This window comes from Protopterus annectens, chromosome 7.part0 (assembly GCF_019279795.1).
Source record: "Protopterus annectens isolate FY-2018-M chromosome 7.part0, PAN1.0, whole genome shotgun sequence".
Classification (NCBI taxonomy): Eukaryota; Metazoa; Chordata; order Ceratodontiformes; family Protopteridae; genus Protopterus; species Protopterus annectens.
Genome location: NC_056739.1, coordinates 872,339,492 through 872,357,305, shown reverse-complemented (window position 1 = coordinate 872,357,305; position 17,814 = coordinate 872,339,492). Strand labels below are relative to the sequence as shown.

The 17,814-nt window shown below is 40.0% G+C and overlaps 2 protein-coding genes across 4 annotated transcripts in view; one reads left to right on the top strand and one right to left on the bottom strand.

Moving 5' to 3' along the window:
* Window positions 1–16,453, bottom strand: part of LOC122806754 (cationic amino acid transporter 3-like) — a 31,255-nt gene extending 14,802 nt beyond the window's left edge. For all 3 annotated transcript variants that reach the window (XM_044077445.1, XM_044077446.1, XM_044077447.1), the window contains exons 1-2: window positions 16,332–16,453; window positions 3,390–3,787 (exon numbers count right to left, since the gene is read on the bottom strand). In XM_044077445.1, the coding sequence (XP_043933380.1) occupies window positions 3,390–3,759 (370 nt within the window). In that variant the 5' untranslated portion in view covers window positions 3,760–3,787; window positions 16,332–16,453. The remainder of the gene's footprint in view (window positions 1–3,389; window positions 3,788–16,331) is intronic.
* Window positions 1–17,814, top strand: part of HACD3 (3-hydroxyacyl-CoA dehydratase 3) — a 1,036,541-nt gene that overhangs the window by 684,428 nt on the left and 334,299 nt on the right. The window lies entirely within an intron of this gene.

The window sequence follows — 17,814 nt, the reverse complement described above, 5'->3', positions numbered from 1 at the left end:
TATAAGCCTAGCCTGATTCTGTATGGCTTATGCCACCCCTTGATTTGAGTATACTGTGCCCTTTTTAAGGTTTAGTTTACTGTGCCTCTGTCTAATAGTGACACGGGAGTAATCCCTGGGACAAACCTACGATCCCCCATCCACCTATCGAGATTCTTCTTGAAGAGATTCAGTGAGGTGCTCTGCCTCTCATGAACTGGAATTCTATTCCAGAGTGAAGGGAGCCTCTGGGTTATGAACCTGTCCCTCCAGCAAGTTCTATTTATTTCTGTGCTGAGGTTCAAGTCCCTCGAGCATGTGGCTCTAAGGGATTTAGATTTACTGAGGTGGAGCATGTCCATTAATTCTGGATTTGACATAGTTTTGTATGTCAGGCATAGATCGCCTCGAAGTAGGCGGTATGCAACTGAGTAGAGCTGGAGTTTTTTTAACCGAGCAGCATATGGCATTTGTTTGAGACCCTTGATCCTCTTGGTGAGATACTTTTGGGGTCTTTCTAATTGCTGCAAGTGTCGGGTAAGGTACATCCCAAAAGGGGCATTGTATTCTATGATGGGCCTGATGAGGGATGAATAAAGGGGCACGATTACCTCTCTTGATCTAGATGTGAAACCCTTCGTGATGAGGTGGGCTATGTAGAAGGTCTTTCTAACCACTTTGGCAATGTGGTTTTCAAAGGAGAGATTGCTATCAACTTGGGTCCCCAGGTCCCTAATAACTTTCTCTGTACTTAATGGGTTTCCGCCTATGTGGTAATTTGTGGGCACATTGTTTTTGCTAAAGGGTATGACTATACATTTTTTGGCATTTAGCTTTAAACCATGGCATTGGCACCAGTTATCTGTCTCTGTGAGACCTTTTTGAAGAATGTTTGTGTCAGCTGGAGAGTTGATTATGGTGCCCAGTTTGCAGTCGTCTGCGAACTTGGTGAGCCATAGTCCTCCCACGTTTGCCTGTACCTCAGAAAAGTATATACCAAACAAGAGTGGTCCCAGGACAGAACCCTGTGGGATGCCACTTGTGACCGGTTTCGAGTCTGACATGGCTCCAGCAACTCTCACTCTGTGGGTTCTGTCTTTGAGCCAGTTTGCGACCCATCTTGTGACATAGGGGTTTACATTTAAGCTGGATAGCTTATCTATTATTCCAGAGTGGGGTATTGTGTCAAATGCCTTTGCAAGGTCCAGATAGGCTGTGTGGACTACCTTCCCTTCATCTATGGCTTTGGTGACTGTTTCGAAGAAGTCAACCAGGTTCAAAAGGCAGGATCTGCCCTTGACAAAGCCGAACTGGGTAGGATCTAGTGTCTGTAGGTCCCCAATGTCTTTGTTTATGAGCTCCATGATGATCCTCTCCATAGCCTTGCAGACTAAGCTAGTCAGGCTTATGGGGCGATAGTTTCCAGGGTCCGTAGAGGCTCCACCTTTGTGGAGTGGGACCACTGTTGCTGTACACCATTCTGTGGGCACATATCCTGTAGTGAGGCTGAGATTGTATAGCTGTTTTATTTGAGGGATTAGTTCCTCTTGTAGTTCATGTAGAACGCAACCTGGGACGCCATCTGGTCCCATGGAAGCAGTGTTTTTGCTTTGGAGAGGGCAGCCTTCACCTGAGCACCAGAGATGTTTGGGAGGCAGCCCTCTGCTGGGATAGATACTTGCTCTTTTGTGGGGGAGGAGAAGTTTGCACTGAACCTGTCTGCTAGGATATTGGCGATGTCTGTGGGTTCAGTGTATTTTTTGTCATTTAGAATCAACTCAGAACAAGTCTGGGAGTTGCATCCCAGGTTTCTAACATAACTGAAAAAAGTCTTATGATTGTCTTTGGTGTCCTGTGTAATTTTTCTCTCGAAGCTGGCCTTGGAGGATTTTATGAGGGATCGTAATTTTTTGCTAGTACTGATCAGAGATGCCTTCCCTATTAGGGATTTTGCTCTGTCATGTAGTAGCTTCCTCCTTCTGTTGTACAGTTTATTTATGGCAGGGGTCCACCAGACTGGACGCCTGCCTTTGGATGATTGGGTCTTGGTTTTGTTTGGGATAGCATGATCCATGCATTCCTGGAGATGTCCGTAGAATGCGTTTATATAGGATTCTGAAGTTTGGGTTTAATCAGACCTTGGTAAAAGCAGATAGTATTCTAAAGCATTACCAAACATAACAGCCCTCCTCACTGGTTGATAGGACAAAACATTTTATTGTGTTACTGCACAAAGAAACAACATACAGATGTCAGGAAACATCACTGTCCTTACCCCAAGCAAATGGAGATGGAGCTCAGGCTGTGGTGTAGGTAGACCACAAATCAAGTCTAACACACACATTCCACCCCCAGTGGAGCATGTTTTGGGGGAATTCTCCCATGATTTTTATATATTGGGAAAATTCCTACAGTATAATAACCTAATCTATACTACAGCACACCACATAACTTGTAAAGTTCAAGGACACCTCTCTTTTTTACTCCATGTTTTGGGAAAGGCCACTGAATGTTGTCTCAAAGTATAACCTTATTTTTTAGCCACCTAAGATTAAGGCAGCTGTGCAATAGAAGAGTCTTCATCATTACCTTCAAAAGAAATGCAAGTTAAAAAGGCAGTTAACAAGACACTACAGTTTTAAAAGAAAGATGCATGGCAGTTTGAGGCCAGCACTCACAGATACAAGACACTGTCACATACAAGCAAGAAAGAACCCTGCAGTGCTTGTCTCTCTCAGAAGCAAAAAAGATTAGCTTGTATATTTGACTGAAGAATATGTCAGGATTGTGGTATTACCAACTAATGCAATCTTTAAGAGATGCATACTGAAAATTCAGCTGTCGGGATTAACAGTCCATCTTTCTCATTGCAAAAGTATCTTAAGGCTGCACAACAGAGTTCTGTATTTTTTTTTCTTGTTGCATACAGCATCAAATTAAGGTATGTGTCAGGGTACATTACAGTCTCCCCCGTCACATATTTAAAGGTATGCACACCTTGAACAGGTTTTCCATCAGCTCCATATATGGTCTATTTCATGGTGAATGTGCCAGTTTGGCTACTAGTTTCAAAATTGCACATATTGTTTGAGTATTCCATTATAAATCTCAGACAATATACCAATGTTCAGTCTTTTAAAAATAATCAAAATAGCAAAATATGCTAGAACCGGGAGGTAATGCAACTCTAAAAGAAGAATGTGCCCTTCATCCCTGAGCTGTGCAACTATGAAGATAGAACAATTCAGTACAACTTTGTAGTGCTTGTCAAAATCAATTTAAACTCTCTTGTGGTACCGCTAGACATGTGGCAAGCCAGCTCAATCTTCACATTTCAAACCCTTACTTTTATGCTGCAATTAAGTATGTACTATGTTTAGAAATCAGTGCATCTCATTTTGTTGACTTACCTATTACATAAGAAAGTATTAGATTCCATCCTATGATATATGCCCAAATTTCGCCAATGGTGATATAGCTGTACAAGTAAGCATATCTAGTTTGGGGGACGCGGCCCTCAAATTCAATATAGTAGAGCCCTGCATTGAAGGAGGCCATTGCAGCAGTCAGAAAAGAGAGCACAATAGCAGAACCCGCGCTGTCCCTGGCTACCCCCCCTGATATCACATAGAACCCTGCAGCAAGAGTGCTGCTCACCCCCAGGGCAATGAGGTCTAGGGTGGTCAGGCAGTGGGCAAAGCGGGTCTCTTCCATGCTGCAGTCCATCTTCTGTCTACGGATCAGCTTCTTTCCAAATTCAGTTACCTTTCTAGTGGCCATCTTTTGAGGATCTTTTAAGTTTCTCTTTCTGCAGGAATATAAACAGAAAGTAAATAACATATTAAGACAGATTATCGCATAAATGTTATAAACCAGTTTTCTTACTGTAGTCTACATTTTATTTAAAATGAGCACATAATACACTTGCCCCAGCCCAGACCTAAAGATTAACAAACTGTGTGCCTAACTGGCAAAATGGCATTTACCAGATGTGTGTTTCAAGCAGCAAAGGTAGCAACAATTTTATAACAATACTGATGAAAGGTTTAAAAACAGTCAGATGTTGTGAACCACATTAAAGGCACATAAACATAACAACAAACCTCCATTTACAGTCAGAAAGAAATCAAGTTCTTTACATATTGCTTTACCATTTCCAAAGGAGGTGTCCTCTTTCTAGATAACTGCATATTATGCATAACCTTTTTCAGAGATTTAATGTTATTTATTGAGCTAGACCATAATGCTATTACAGCATATCAATAAATCTTCACCACAGACATATACTTATTACTCTAGTTACTAAGCATTCACTTCATTGTGGTTTTAACACTTTGGAGGCTTCCTGCAGAGCAGCAGCCATTGGTTCTGTTATTAGAGGGCATGATTGGCTTAGGGAGCAGCATCTTTCTGAACCTGTCAAATCTAAATTGCTGGATGTGCCTTTGCACAAAGACAACCTTTTTGGTAACAAGGCTGAAGAGGTACTGAAGAAGTTGGAGGATAAGGTGAAATCTATGCAAGCTGTTACGGATTTCCTTCAGGTTCAGCCTCCTTGGTTTAGTAGGCATTATCCTTCCAAGAAATGGTCTTTCCCTGATCCTGGCAAGCAGGGTCACACTAGGCCTAGGGGTTTCAGATCTTCCAGAGGGCAGGCTTCTGCCCCTCATAAGGCTAAACAATGGCATTCTTCTTCTTCTAAATCAGGGAGTTCTAAGCCAGCTTCCCAACGCAAGCATTCTCAATGACTCTGGCCTTCTTGTGCCTACCTCTGCAAGCCCAGGGTTTCCTCTGGGGGGAAGGTTAGCCAGGTTCGCAGAAGTATGGTCTACCATCACAGACAACAAATGGGTACTCAACATAGTAAACCAAGGTTGCAAGTTTTATTTTCACACCTTCCCTGTTCTACAAGGATACCCAGACATACCCAAAACACACAGGGCAGAGGTAGAAAACCAAATTTCTTCTCTACTGACTCTGGGTGCTTTAGAGCCAGTTCCTGCAATTCAGGCAGGCCTAGGTTTTTATTCAAGGCTTTTTCTGGAGCCCAAAAAAGGGGGCACCTGGTGCCCTATTCTGGATTTGTCTATTCTAAATACTTTTCTGGTGATTCCCAAATTCAAGATGCTCACTCTTCAACAGTTACTGCCAATGCTGGGCAAGGATTCATAACTGGTAACTTTGGATCTCAAAAAGGCTTATCTGCACATCCCAGTAAGGGAAAGTTGCAGGCAGTTCCTTTATTCCAGGGCTGGAGAGCAACACTTCCAATTCTCTGCACTGCCCTTTGGCTTATCTACTGCTCCAAGAGTTTTCATGAAGTGCCTGGCGCCAGTCATTGCTTTTTGCAGGCAGAGGAACATTCAAATTTATCCTTACATGGACGACTGTCTCATTCAAGCAAACTCTCCAGAACAACTAAAAAAGGATTTGGACTTTGTGAAGAAAATTCTCACCTCTTTGGGTTACACTCTCAATGAAAATAAATCAAAACTGGTTCCTACAAGGGAGATTGTTTTCCTGGGAGCAAGTCTGAATACAGCCACCCAGATGGTATTCCTCCCACGAGAGAAACAAGATCTTTTGACTTACTTCAAGAGCTTGGCAAGCATGACCCAGCTCTCTACAAGCCAATTCCTGCAAGCTCTGGGGTTCATGGATTCATGTATTCTGATGATCCCATACACAAGGCTGCATATGAGAAAACTTCAATGGTACCTCAAGAACCTTTAGTGTCAATACACACAGGACTTAGACCTGATTCTTCCTCTGATTCCCTGTCTACAAATGGAGTTTCTCTGGTGGGTGACAGCCTGTTCTCAGAACAGGGTCTGCCTTTCCGCCCACCACCTGCCAGCCAGACTCTCACCACAGATGCCTCAGATTATGCATGGGGAGCACATCTGGAAGGCAGGTGCATACAGGGGGCTTGGAACACTCAACAGATTCATCTGCACATAAACTTAAAAGAACTGATGGCAGTGCAGCAGGCCTTGCTGGCTTTCAAAGATATACTCTACCCTGGGACTCTTTTGAGCAGGACAGACAATACCACAGTCATGTGGTACATCAACAAGCAGGGGGGACTCACTCTTACCCCCTGTGCAGACACAGCATGAGACTATGGTCCTTAGCAGCTTTCATGGGCATACATCTAATAGCCCAGTATTTTCCAGGGAGGCTAAACTCCTTGGCAGATCAATTGAGCAGACATGTTCTGGATCCTCACGAGTGGCAACTGAACAGGATCATCTTCCATCACATCATTCAGCATTGGGGCACTCCACAAGTGGATCTTTTCTCCTCTCCAACCAATTATCTCCTTCCAACCTTCCGCACCAGGGAGTATCACAGCAAAGCTTGGAGAGTGGATGCTTTGTCCTTCCCATGGACACAACTCTCAATTTATGCCTTCCCTCGCCTCTTCTTCCCAGAGTGCTGCTAAAGATAAGGGACGAAAAACCAAAGACTATTCTCATAGCACCAGACTGGCCCAGGCAGCATTGGTATCCCCTTCTTTGCAGCCTTTCCCAGGCTCAGCCTTGGCATCTTCCCCTCATACCAGATATTTTGGTTCAGGAAGGAGGAAAGTTTCTTCATCCTCATCTACAAACTCTGCATTTAACTGCATGGCTAATACTTTAACTCTTTCCCAGCAGGTGGCTGAGGTTCTTCATGAGGCCTAACACCAGGAAATCTTATGCAGATAACTGCAAGAGATTTTGCTCTTGGATGCAGGCTAAAGGGGAAGACTCTTCTCAACCTTATCTTTCCCTCATTCTTGATTATCTAGCAGACTTGCTTAATGGTGGACTTTCCTTTTCTTCAATCAAGATTCATGTTTCAGCAATTTCTGCTCATTGTTCTTTTGAGCAACCCATTTTTCTCACCCCTTGATGAAGCAGTTACTGAGGGTAGTTAGCAATCTTAGACCTCCCAGAAGAGCTCCTACTCCTGCTTGGGATCTTAATTTTGTCCTGGAGAAACTTACTCTGCCTCTCTTTAAACCAGCTGCCTCTGCAGACTTAAAGTTTCTCTCCTGGAAGACTGCTTTTCTCTTGGCTATTACTTCAGCCAGAATGGTTTCTGAGCTGCAAGTCTTAATGGCAGTGGAACCTTTAATTATTTTTCATACAGATCAGGTTTCTCTGAGAACTAATCGCTCCTTTATGCCTAAGGTGGTTTCTAGTTTGACTCTTAACCAGTCTAGTCACCTGCCTACCTTCTTCAATAATCCCCAGAATAAAGGGGAAAGGATTCTGCACTCTCTTGATGTTCATAGACAGCTGAGACTTTAATTAGACAGGACTAAACCCTTTCAGAAGTCTGATCAGTTGCTGGTTAGTTTTGCTCCTGGAGCTCAAGGTAAAGCTATGTCCAAACAAACCATTTCCAAATGGATTGCTCATTGTATTCACTTTTGTTACCTGCAGCATGGGAAAGGTTCACCCTCAGGGTATTAGGACCCATTCTACTAGAGCAGCCTCTACAGCTTTTTTGAGAGGTGTGCCTACTAAGGACATTCTAGAAGCAGCTACTTGGTCTTCTGTCCATACTTTCACAAAGCATTTAATCTACCTTTGTTTTCTAAATCCAGGGCTGGTTTTACCTCTGCAGTTTTGCAAGGCCTCCTTACCAACCCTTAATCTGTGATTCTTCCTCCTCCCTTTGTTTTTTCCTGGGCTTTGGCAATCAACCCATTTGTTAGGACTGCAAACACGAAGAACATAGTACAGTTTTGTACACTTACCATAAATGTAGATGTTAGAGTGTATTCACTGTTGGAGTCCTGGTTTCCCACCCTCCATTCCCTCTTTTTGCCTAAGGCACAGACTAGGTATTTTATTTTTTGGATGGTATGTTTCCAGGGTGTTTTCTTCCTGGTCTAGCCTTCTTTTGGGGGCTCCTGACAGTTAAGGCAAGAAAAACTGAGGAAATGGCGTCGGCTGCCTTTCTTTATACCTGACGTTTTGACGTCAGGTTTACAGCCGATGTCATATACCGACTGAGGGCTACCGGGAGGCGGATAAACAATTTGTTAGGACTGCAACAGTGAATACACTCGAACATCTACATTTACAGTAAGTGTACACAACTGTACTTTCTGTTTACTCTGCTTTATCAACATTATGACTAACTATAGTTTTTTCAAGCTACTGTGCAGCAGAGAGCAGAAGTGAATAGCCTTTTTGAACACATTGTCAAAAAATACGATTTATACTCTTGCAAGATGTGCCTGTGTGTGTGTGTGTTTTGCAGGGCAGCAGCACCCATCAAAACAAACTGGCTTAACTTTAAGTAAATATCAATGAATCAACTAAAATTTTCACAAGAAATGCAGTTAGAATAGTATAAAAGGGTTAAACCCATAAATCTGTGAATATGTTTTTATAATTATACGCACATATACATATATATATTTAAATGGACAAGATAAGTTCAGCCCACCCCTCTTCCACTCGCAGACCTCCTCTATTCTATTTAATCTAGTACTTAGCTATTAGTACTCTACACTTTCTGATGAAGTTCAATTTTCACCATTCTAGTGAACAAAAGTGCTCAAAACTGTATTAAAATGTATTAAGATGTAGAAAACTGACCAAAAGAAGTGGATTTTGTAAATAAAAGTGACCTGATCGTCTAACAGGTACCTGGCTCCTCTGTTCCTTCCAGATCAGCAAATGTTTTACTCAGTATATATATATATATATATATATATATATATATATATATATATGTATGTACATATACATATATATATATATGTATATATGCATATGTATGTATGTATATATGCATATGTATGTATGTATATATACATATGTATGTATGTATGTATATATGCATATGTATGTATGTATATATGCATATGTATGTATGGGGTTTTTTTTTGCTCAGTTCCTAAAAAATTGTTGGCTTTCTGGAACAATGTTGAGGACTTTTACTCTGTCAACTTTGTACGTTTATAAGAGCAATGTTAAAAATATATATATCCTTATTTTTGGCCCTTTATGCCCCTAGTATTTATGGCTTTGTCCAGATTTCTTGCTCTAAGGCACACATGCATATACACTTTTATATACACATGTCCATATGCACAAATATATTTCTATATTTATCTACACACACACACACACACACACACACACACACACACACACACACACACACACACACAAAGTTGCCCTACATCCATAACTTTCTAACTCTACTACTGAGTGTTCTGTTATGTATGATGATGTCAGTAATAAGTACATCAGAACACATTATCCCAACATGGAAAATGCATTTGCTGATATTTTTTCAGTGTGTTCTGTCCTTTATGCAAACCCAGGTACTTGCAGGAAAAAGCAGTAGTAAAGATGTGAGTAGCCAGAACTTGATGAGTAATACTGCTGGCAGGCTGACATTGCAATGGCTATCTTGATGCTTTTCAGGGCTCTAAATCTCAAGAATTATAGAGATTATCAAAATGCACTCTAGTATCACTGCCATTCAGCACTGGTGCCAGGTGTACCTACCCTGACTTGGTGCTTCAGTTTCTCCATGTTTATTCAAACTAAATTTCCTTATCTCAGTGCCATGAAGCCAGTTCTGCTGACAGGAGTAAAGAACATTCCATTCTATAGTGCTAATTCTAGACAAATATACTCCCCATGAACCAACACACTTGGAAAGCAGGACAGACAGGTACACTTTCCAGTCACAATACTGCTTCCCAAACATACCTCTCAAACTCTTAATACAATAAATCTTTACAAAGCCTGACAAAATGGTGGGACAAAGCCCCAAAAATAGGGACACATTTTAAATATTGCTATTATAAGTTTAGAAAGTTTGCTAGAATAACACGGTTTGTTTTAACATACATTTTCTTAAGGATCTGAAGTCTGAAACTGAAATGTATGTCATTATTTAGTGACTTTATTCCTCAGATCATCCCAGTGATTTGCCAGAAAACCATAAATTTTATGAGGAAAAGACCAAAAATATCAGCCAAAAATATAGACATTCTGCAAAAATCTGTACAGTTGAGCAATATTTCCCAAAGGCAACCTTCAACAGTCACCACATGTCAGAAATCCTCTAATTACTCTACACCCGGCAGGCCACCACCAGTAAAACTGACTCCAAGAATATATCCCCCAAAACCAGCAAGCACAACTATCCCTAGGAATCATGATTAGTTGCCACAGTTATGTGCAACTGCTGTTCTTTGGAAAGTGCCATGAAGTTCACCACTGGAAAAGAAAGGTTATAAAAGAAAACTTATCAAACTAACACTGTTTAGGCTATCATGAAAAAAGCAGAGATGTCTGGTTATTTAAACTTCAAAAATCAAAATCAGAAAAGATAGCTTGGACCCTAGCCTGTGAGCAGGCATTCCAAAAGCTTAAAGGGGCTTTGGGAGGACCCCCTTTGTTAGACAGTCCAGATTACAGCAATCTGGCAAGTAAAAATCACAAAAAAAAAACACAAAAAGTAAATGCAGGCACAAACGGAGCTGGAGAATAAGCTGCAGATATCCAAAAGTAAAGAGTCACAGTAGGTTATCCACAAGAAGTATTTATTGAAAGAACGGATCCACAAAGCTTTTGCCCCTGCACAGTCAGGAACTTCATCAGAATAAAACAATTTCCTCTATAATCAAATTTAAATACATTTCAGTGATCACAAAGTCATAAAAACACGTCCCCATCCATTTTATTTACATAATTAATTGAGGAATCACACAACATAAAAAAGACAATGTTAACATTATATATAATCAGTTAAAATGCACTTATTGCATAAAATCTGTTAAAATCATCTCTCTAATGCTTTCAGTTTTAAGAAACATGCAATTGAGAAGAAATCATTAAGTCCTGGCCATTGTAAAGCATTCAATTTTAACTGCCATAGGGCTTCCTGTCTTTTTAAAGTGAGAGCCCAAGGACCTCCCCTTACATCTAGTACAATTACTTCCAATATCATAAATTTAAACATATGGTCATGAAATTCCATATTGTGTCTATCCAGGGCATTTGTTTCCTTCTTATTCTTTATGTCTATTATATGTTCATAGATCCTGTTCTTCAATTTTCTCTCTGTTTTTCGTTCATAAAAACAGGAACATTTTGTGCAAAATTCACAGTAAACAACCTTCTCTGAATTGCATGTAAATTTGTTTTCATTTTTATAGTAATATTATTTATATTAAATGTGCAACCATCTTCAATATAGGTACAATAATTGCACATACCATATTTTTTCATGGAATCATTCTGTGGTTTAGATGGTACATGTTCTAACATGTTTTTAATGGTCCTACCTTTCTTGTACACAATGACAAGGGCATCACTTATTGTATGCCTAGTGTCTTTGTTCATAAGTACGCTCCAATTCTTAAATAAAATATCAGCAACATTCTTACTGAAATTATTAAAAATTGTCACAAAGGCACTAGAAAAATTTCTCTCCTCAGGTTCCTGTATGTTTAAGTTATCCTTAAACTGCGAATCTGCATTATGTTCTAGGGGTATAGGATTATTCCTGTTATTTCCAACATGGATGTCAAATTCCCCTTGATGTAATAGCGGTTTGTAAAATCCTTTTCCCCTTTTATTTACTACTTACATGATTACTTCATGTATTAAGGTGCAAGGGTAACCTCTCTTTTTAAACATCTCTTTCAAGACATCACACTCATCTAGAAACCTTTCAAAGCTGGAAACCATCCTTGCAGCCCTCACAAACTGGCCCTTAACCATGGCCTTCTTTTGTTTAAAAGGGTGAGAGCTGTTAAAATGCAAAAAAACTATTTGAATATGTAAGTTTCCTATAGATTTCTGATTTAAAACCCCTTAAGTTCTTTATCTTTGATCAGCCTTACATCAAGGTATGCCATCTCATCCATATTCACACTATGTGTAAATTTTAAGAAGGTGGTGGAATTATTCAAGTAATCATCTCACCCAGACCCCTCCAGAAAAGGGACTTTGTGATCACTGAAATGTATTTAAATTTGATTATAGAGGAATTTTTTTATTCTGATGAAGTTCATGACTGTGCAGGGACAAAAGCTTTGCGGATCCGTTCTTTCAATAAATACTGCTTGTGGATAACCTACTGTGACTCTTTACTTTTGGAAATCTGCAGCTTATTCTCCACCTCCGTTTGTGCCTGCTTTTAGAGATTACAGCAATGCCAATGCAGATGGACTCTCAAGACAAGGTATTGGTTAACGTGTTCTCAGACAGGCCCATTTCTTTCAAGTAATGTTTTTCCAAGGTCACTTGAAAAACTAGCTTGAGTCTTCAAAGGGGGTGATTGCCTCTCTTTATCCCAGGTCAGTAATCAAGGAGCCTCAGTCCTCACCACTGACAATGGTCAGAGACAGTCACGAAAAACATGAATGAATTTACACAGTATTTTCAAGTGCAGCTCTCTGCAACAAACACAGTTTCCCTCAAGAGCACACAGGGAACATGCTCCACTGGGACTGGGCTTTCTCTCCAGATCCCAAACAAGGCTCACTTTAAAGCACTGTGTCCCAGTTCTAAGTAGCTGACACACCCACACCTGGGTATTTGATTGTCTCACACACACACTCCTGAGAAAAGTCTGCTACAGATTTACTAAATGTACCCCTTCTGCCCAGACTATAAGTTAACCTTGCTGTCACCAATCAACCACTGTCAGTCTCTTACAAGGGTATCCAGTTATACTGAGTAAAATCAACACTAACATAAATGGTAGAGTGTAACCAAAGCAGCCAGGCTTTTGGGAGTGGGGAAGGCATCACTAAAATAAGCACAAGTACTATCAAGATGTTAAAGTAGCCTCTAAAAGACCATCTACAATAAAAGGTATAAAAATATTTAACAATAAATAATAAAATAGAAAATATAAAAATACTAAATATCCAAGTACAATAAGCACCAGAGTTTCAGTCATAGGAGAAATAAAAATAACACAGTTGGACAGATTCAAACAGGTGCAGAAAAACGCTACTTAACTTGTTGTTTGTCTTTTTGGCTTTTCTTGGTTAGAGGTCGCCACAGCAGAACTCCGGTCTGCTAATGATTGGCAGTCGATTTTTTATGGTGCCGAGTTGCCAGCCTGACGCTCAACCTTCAGCGAAGGCACGCCCATTCACGCATGTCTTTCGGAGGCCACTTGACCGCGGGGAGGACATGCAGACTCCACACAGAAGGCACTCCCCGCACACTAGCTGAGAATTGAACAGGATAACCTCTTGCTGTGAGGCAACAACGCAACCGCTGTACCACCGCGGCTTAGAAAAACGCTACTTAACTAATCTTGTTATATTTCCTGACTGTCTAAAGAATAAATGTTCCCTAGCTAACTCAATTAATACAGCAAGGCAAGATTAGATGCTGAGATGCTTACTTCCACAAAACAAGGTGATGAGCTTCCAACTTACTCTGAACTAAACTCAACTAACAACTAACTGTGATAACTGCCATAGATGTTTTTATCAGGTTCCAAAGAAAAGAAAACAAAACAAAACAAGCTACTGTGTGAATTACATCCTCTCAGTGATAGTTATAGAATGACATCACATTTGATCACCTGACTCTGGTACAACACACACACTCAGAGGTTTGCTAAGATCTGCTGCAGTATTTGAAATTTATAGAACAAGTTCAAAAACGTCTGCTCCTCCCTTCCAGAATTCTTTGTGTAAAGATAACATACATTTAATCAGTTAATACTGTTGATAGGTTTTAACACAGGCACCTGTACAAGTTACTGTGATAGTCAAATGACACAAAATTATTTACAAAACTCCAGCTACTATGCTGGCATATGTTACACATGCACTGCCCTATTCTCCCTGGCATAGATGGCAATAGCTCACATTGTCACATCATGCATGGGATAAAGCATGTAGGAGCTGCCTCTGTCCATTAGTAGTACAGGCGACACTGCTAGGGTAAATTTTATAAATTAGGACTAAGTTAACTGCCCTTATGGGCTATTTTAAGCCTAGCTATTTACCCCATGTGAGAATTAAACCCTGTACCCTGCATTTATAAGGTAAACACCTTAACCATTATGCCAGCCTCCCACCCTATATGTTCTGTTCCTTTTGCATAGAACTAAGGTGTACGTGAATATGGACAGGGATAAACTTTGTTTTATGTGGCTGGGAGTCTATTCCACAGCAGTGGTATCCTCCGCGAGCTATACCTGTCCCTCCAAACCATTGCACTACAATAACAATGCAGTTCAGTAACATTTTAACACTACTTTGTCAAGGGGATGTGACTAAAGGTGGCCCTCCCATCTTAAGGTAATACATAATAATACAGATCATGAAATCACCCAATGAAATGAAAAGTGCCATTTACCAAGTGCAGATGTCCTACACAAAGTGCGTACTGTCTCAGCAATGTTCAGACATGGGGGTTTGGGAGTCGGGACAGCATAAAAATTATAAATCATATTAGAAATTGTTGAGGTTTCCATATTTTATTAAACAAAGCAACATACAAATATGAGTGATCTAAAGAAAAATGTGTTTTCAGAAATAAACAGTACCTGTCAGAATGCATATTAAGTTATGTGAACAAGTTAATTGCCAAGAACCTTAAAGCAGAAAGCACTAACACATCCTTGTAAATACAAAAACATGAAGCAATACAATTTCTGTATACCCACCTTTCTTTGGCACTGGGATATAAAACCGGTGTTACAGAAGCCTGATTAAGTTTAATTTTATGCTTCAAACCGCATTTAAAATAAGAATGCACAGTTAGTATATGCGATGAGCTATGAGAAAAATGTTTTGTTCTTTTCAATACTTATCTCCTTAAAAGTAAGATGTTGACCAACCAGACAGCTTTTGAAGGCAATTATTTACATACCTCAGATTTCCCCGGTTTTTTTTTCGGCGGGGGGGGGGTGACCGTCCCTCCCCTGACACACAAATATAAGATTCAAGGAAGTTCTGGACACAAAAGATTCTTCTTAACACACCAGGCATCAGAATATACGATAAAAGCAATGTTTTAGGGCATTAACTTTTAATATATTTAGCGTAGTATCACTCCACTATTCCATTAACGAGGAAATACGCAGACTGTAATTACTGCGCAGCTTTCAACTTGATTTGAATTTTTTACTTACCATCACACCACAGTCTTGCAATGTATTCAGAAGAATACTTTTCTAATACAATACCTTACTCCCCGTTATTTTTTCAAATATTTTATTCAACAAAAAAAGACCGCAACAAACCTCACTCAACCTCGGCTGCAAAAAGAACATTAAAAAAACGCCAACAGACAAAACTCTTTTATCACAAATGTCCGTCTTGTCCCGTCTTCGTAGTGCTCCCCAACCCGTGTACTATTAAAAGTGTATACAACTCTGCAAGCATTACCTCAACATCATTTTCAGCCTGTTGCGTCTATGATAATAAAATGCACTTTTAAAGAAGCATTTCTATACCATATAAGTATAAAGCGTGGTCTTTTTTGGGAAACATTCCTATACCTTATAAACATGCAGTGCAGTTTTTTAGAAAAGTATTAATTTCCCTATGCTTACATTACTTTGGACAGCTCTTAACATTCTGGGCACGATCACCTATATTTATTAGAAAGGCTCCAAAAATGTGTTAAACTGAGAATGCCTCGCTAATAACTGAGAGCAACATGAGCCGCAACATTTTAAACAAACTGTACAAGTGGTAGTGTAGCCTGCTGCCTATTACCACCCATTGTCGTTGTCCTTACTGCCACCAACGAATGGGCTCCAAAGCTTGGCACCCCATCAACATCGTTCACTCCACTTGTATTAGGGTTGGCACCTTTTCAAACGGCCAAAGTGGGACATTTTCGGGACAAACATCAGATTTTACAGGCCGGCCTGGCCGGCACATACCCACGGTCAGTACAAAGGATAGAACTTAACTTTTTTGCCTAAGTAAAAGCTTATTCTTTAGCATTTTAGTTGCTTGTTCTGTTTCTTATAACATTTAGGTATTTTAGATACAGAATAACTGTTTTATGCAACTAGTACATAAAATATAGGACATAATTATGTCCTACAATCTCAGGACATTTGCCATTTTTAATATTTTTTGTCAGGACACAACTGTCCAAAGAAGGACTGTCCCTCGCAAAGTGGGACAGGTGGTAACCCTAACTTGTATGCACGTCTCCCGATCAACACCCATTCAAGCACCGCAACGAAAACATGACAGTATGCATTTTTTCTAAATTCTGTTTTACTCACGCCTACAGAATAGTTAGTAATAGTTTATGTTAGAATAACCACGTTGTACCCCATAACTCATACCTGTAATCCCTGTACCCTTTGTTAACAAAAGACATACATACCTGTCTTTCTCAAATCGCTAGTTGGATGAAGGGCTAGGGGCAGAGCAGGACCTCTAAGTGCTGTGGTTAAAGTGAAATAGACGACACTTGGTTTGGTTCTACTGACTGTAACTAAGACGGGGAGGGGAATCGGAGTATTAGTATATGTTGGTGACGTCACTGAGACGCACGAATGGGTGAGCAGACAGGAACAGTACTGGCAACATTACGCCAAAACTGTACAGATTTTCGCCTCTTATTTTTGTTTTCTGGCAAGTTAGTGGTAAATCATTAAAGACTGAAGTTAGAAAATAATGAGGTTCATTTGAGTTTCAGACTTCAGGCTTCATACCCTTCAGAAAACTCATGCTAATACAAAGCCTCTTATTTTATCAACTTTCAAAGTTTGTAAGAGCAGTTTTTAAAAATTGTCCCTATTTTTTGGTCTTTGTCCCACTTTTATGTATTGCTTTGTCCAGATTTCTTGCTCTAAGAGGTTGGGAGGTATGCAGTGGCAAATCGTCTTCTGAATTTAAATGGGCATCACAGGAAGCAATAATAAAAGATGACTGAATGGTGAGAATGGCATTGGCAAAGAGAGAAAGGGATTTTGGGGAGTGTAGGCAGGGACACTCAGCTGGCCAGATGCCATGTTCTATGTATTCCAATTTCTGTTTTAACTTACTCCTGAACTGTTTTTTTTTTTTGGCTTTTCTATTAGTGTCACTCTGCCGATTGGGGAGAGAAGGGTGAAGACTGCCAGCCTAGTCAAATAGATTTTGATACATATAATTCTGGCATTTATTTATTTATTTATTTTACATTTGTTAACCGGGATGGTCCGACTGGATACATGTCCTTTTTCAGCGGAGGCCCGGGGAGAAAAGCTCCAACAGAGTTACATTGATAATTAGATACAGTAAATGAGCTGAAAGAACTTAACAAAAACATAGGCTATTTACATACAAGTACAAGACCGCCATTACTATTTCTGAGATTACTACAAATGTAACATTAATAACATATTAGCAAGTATGGTAGGCAGTATAATGACATAGAGTTAGACAGGATACATATTTCTTTATCACAGTATACAAAGTACTTATCATCTTAGCTAGTTGTTTATGTTTTAGTTAATGGCACAGAGCTAGTCTGGGTTTGAGCAAGGACATAGCCAGTGTGACTTGAAGTGGAGTTTTGGACTATTTTTGAATTGACTTAGAGAAGTTGCAAGCGTGATGTTATTTGGGAGAGAGTTCCATATTTTACCAGTGGTGTTGGCAAATAGCGTCACCACCTAGGTTGAGAGATTTAGTTGTTTGGACAAGGAGTCTGTTTGCTGAGCGAAGGCAGCTTAGATTGGAGTAGGGAGTCATTAAGTTTTTAGTGCTGGGGTATTCTCAGGTTGTTTAAGGATTTTGAAGGCCTCTATGAGTTGGGACTGGTGAAGAAGGTGTGGGAATTCTATCCATCCAAGCTTTTTCAGGTTAGTACAGTGGTGTGT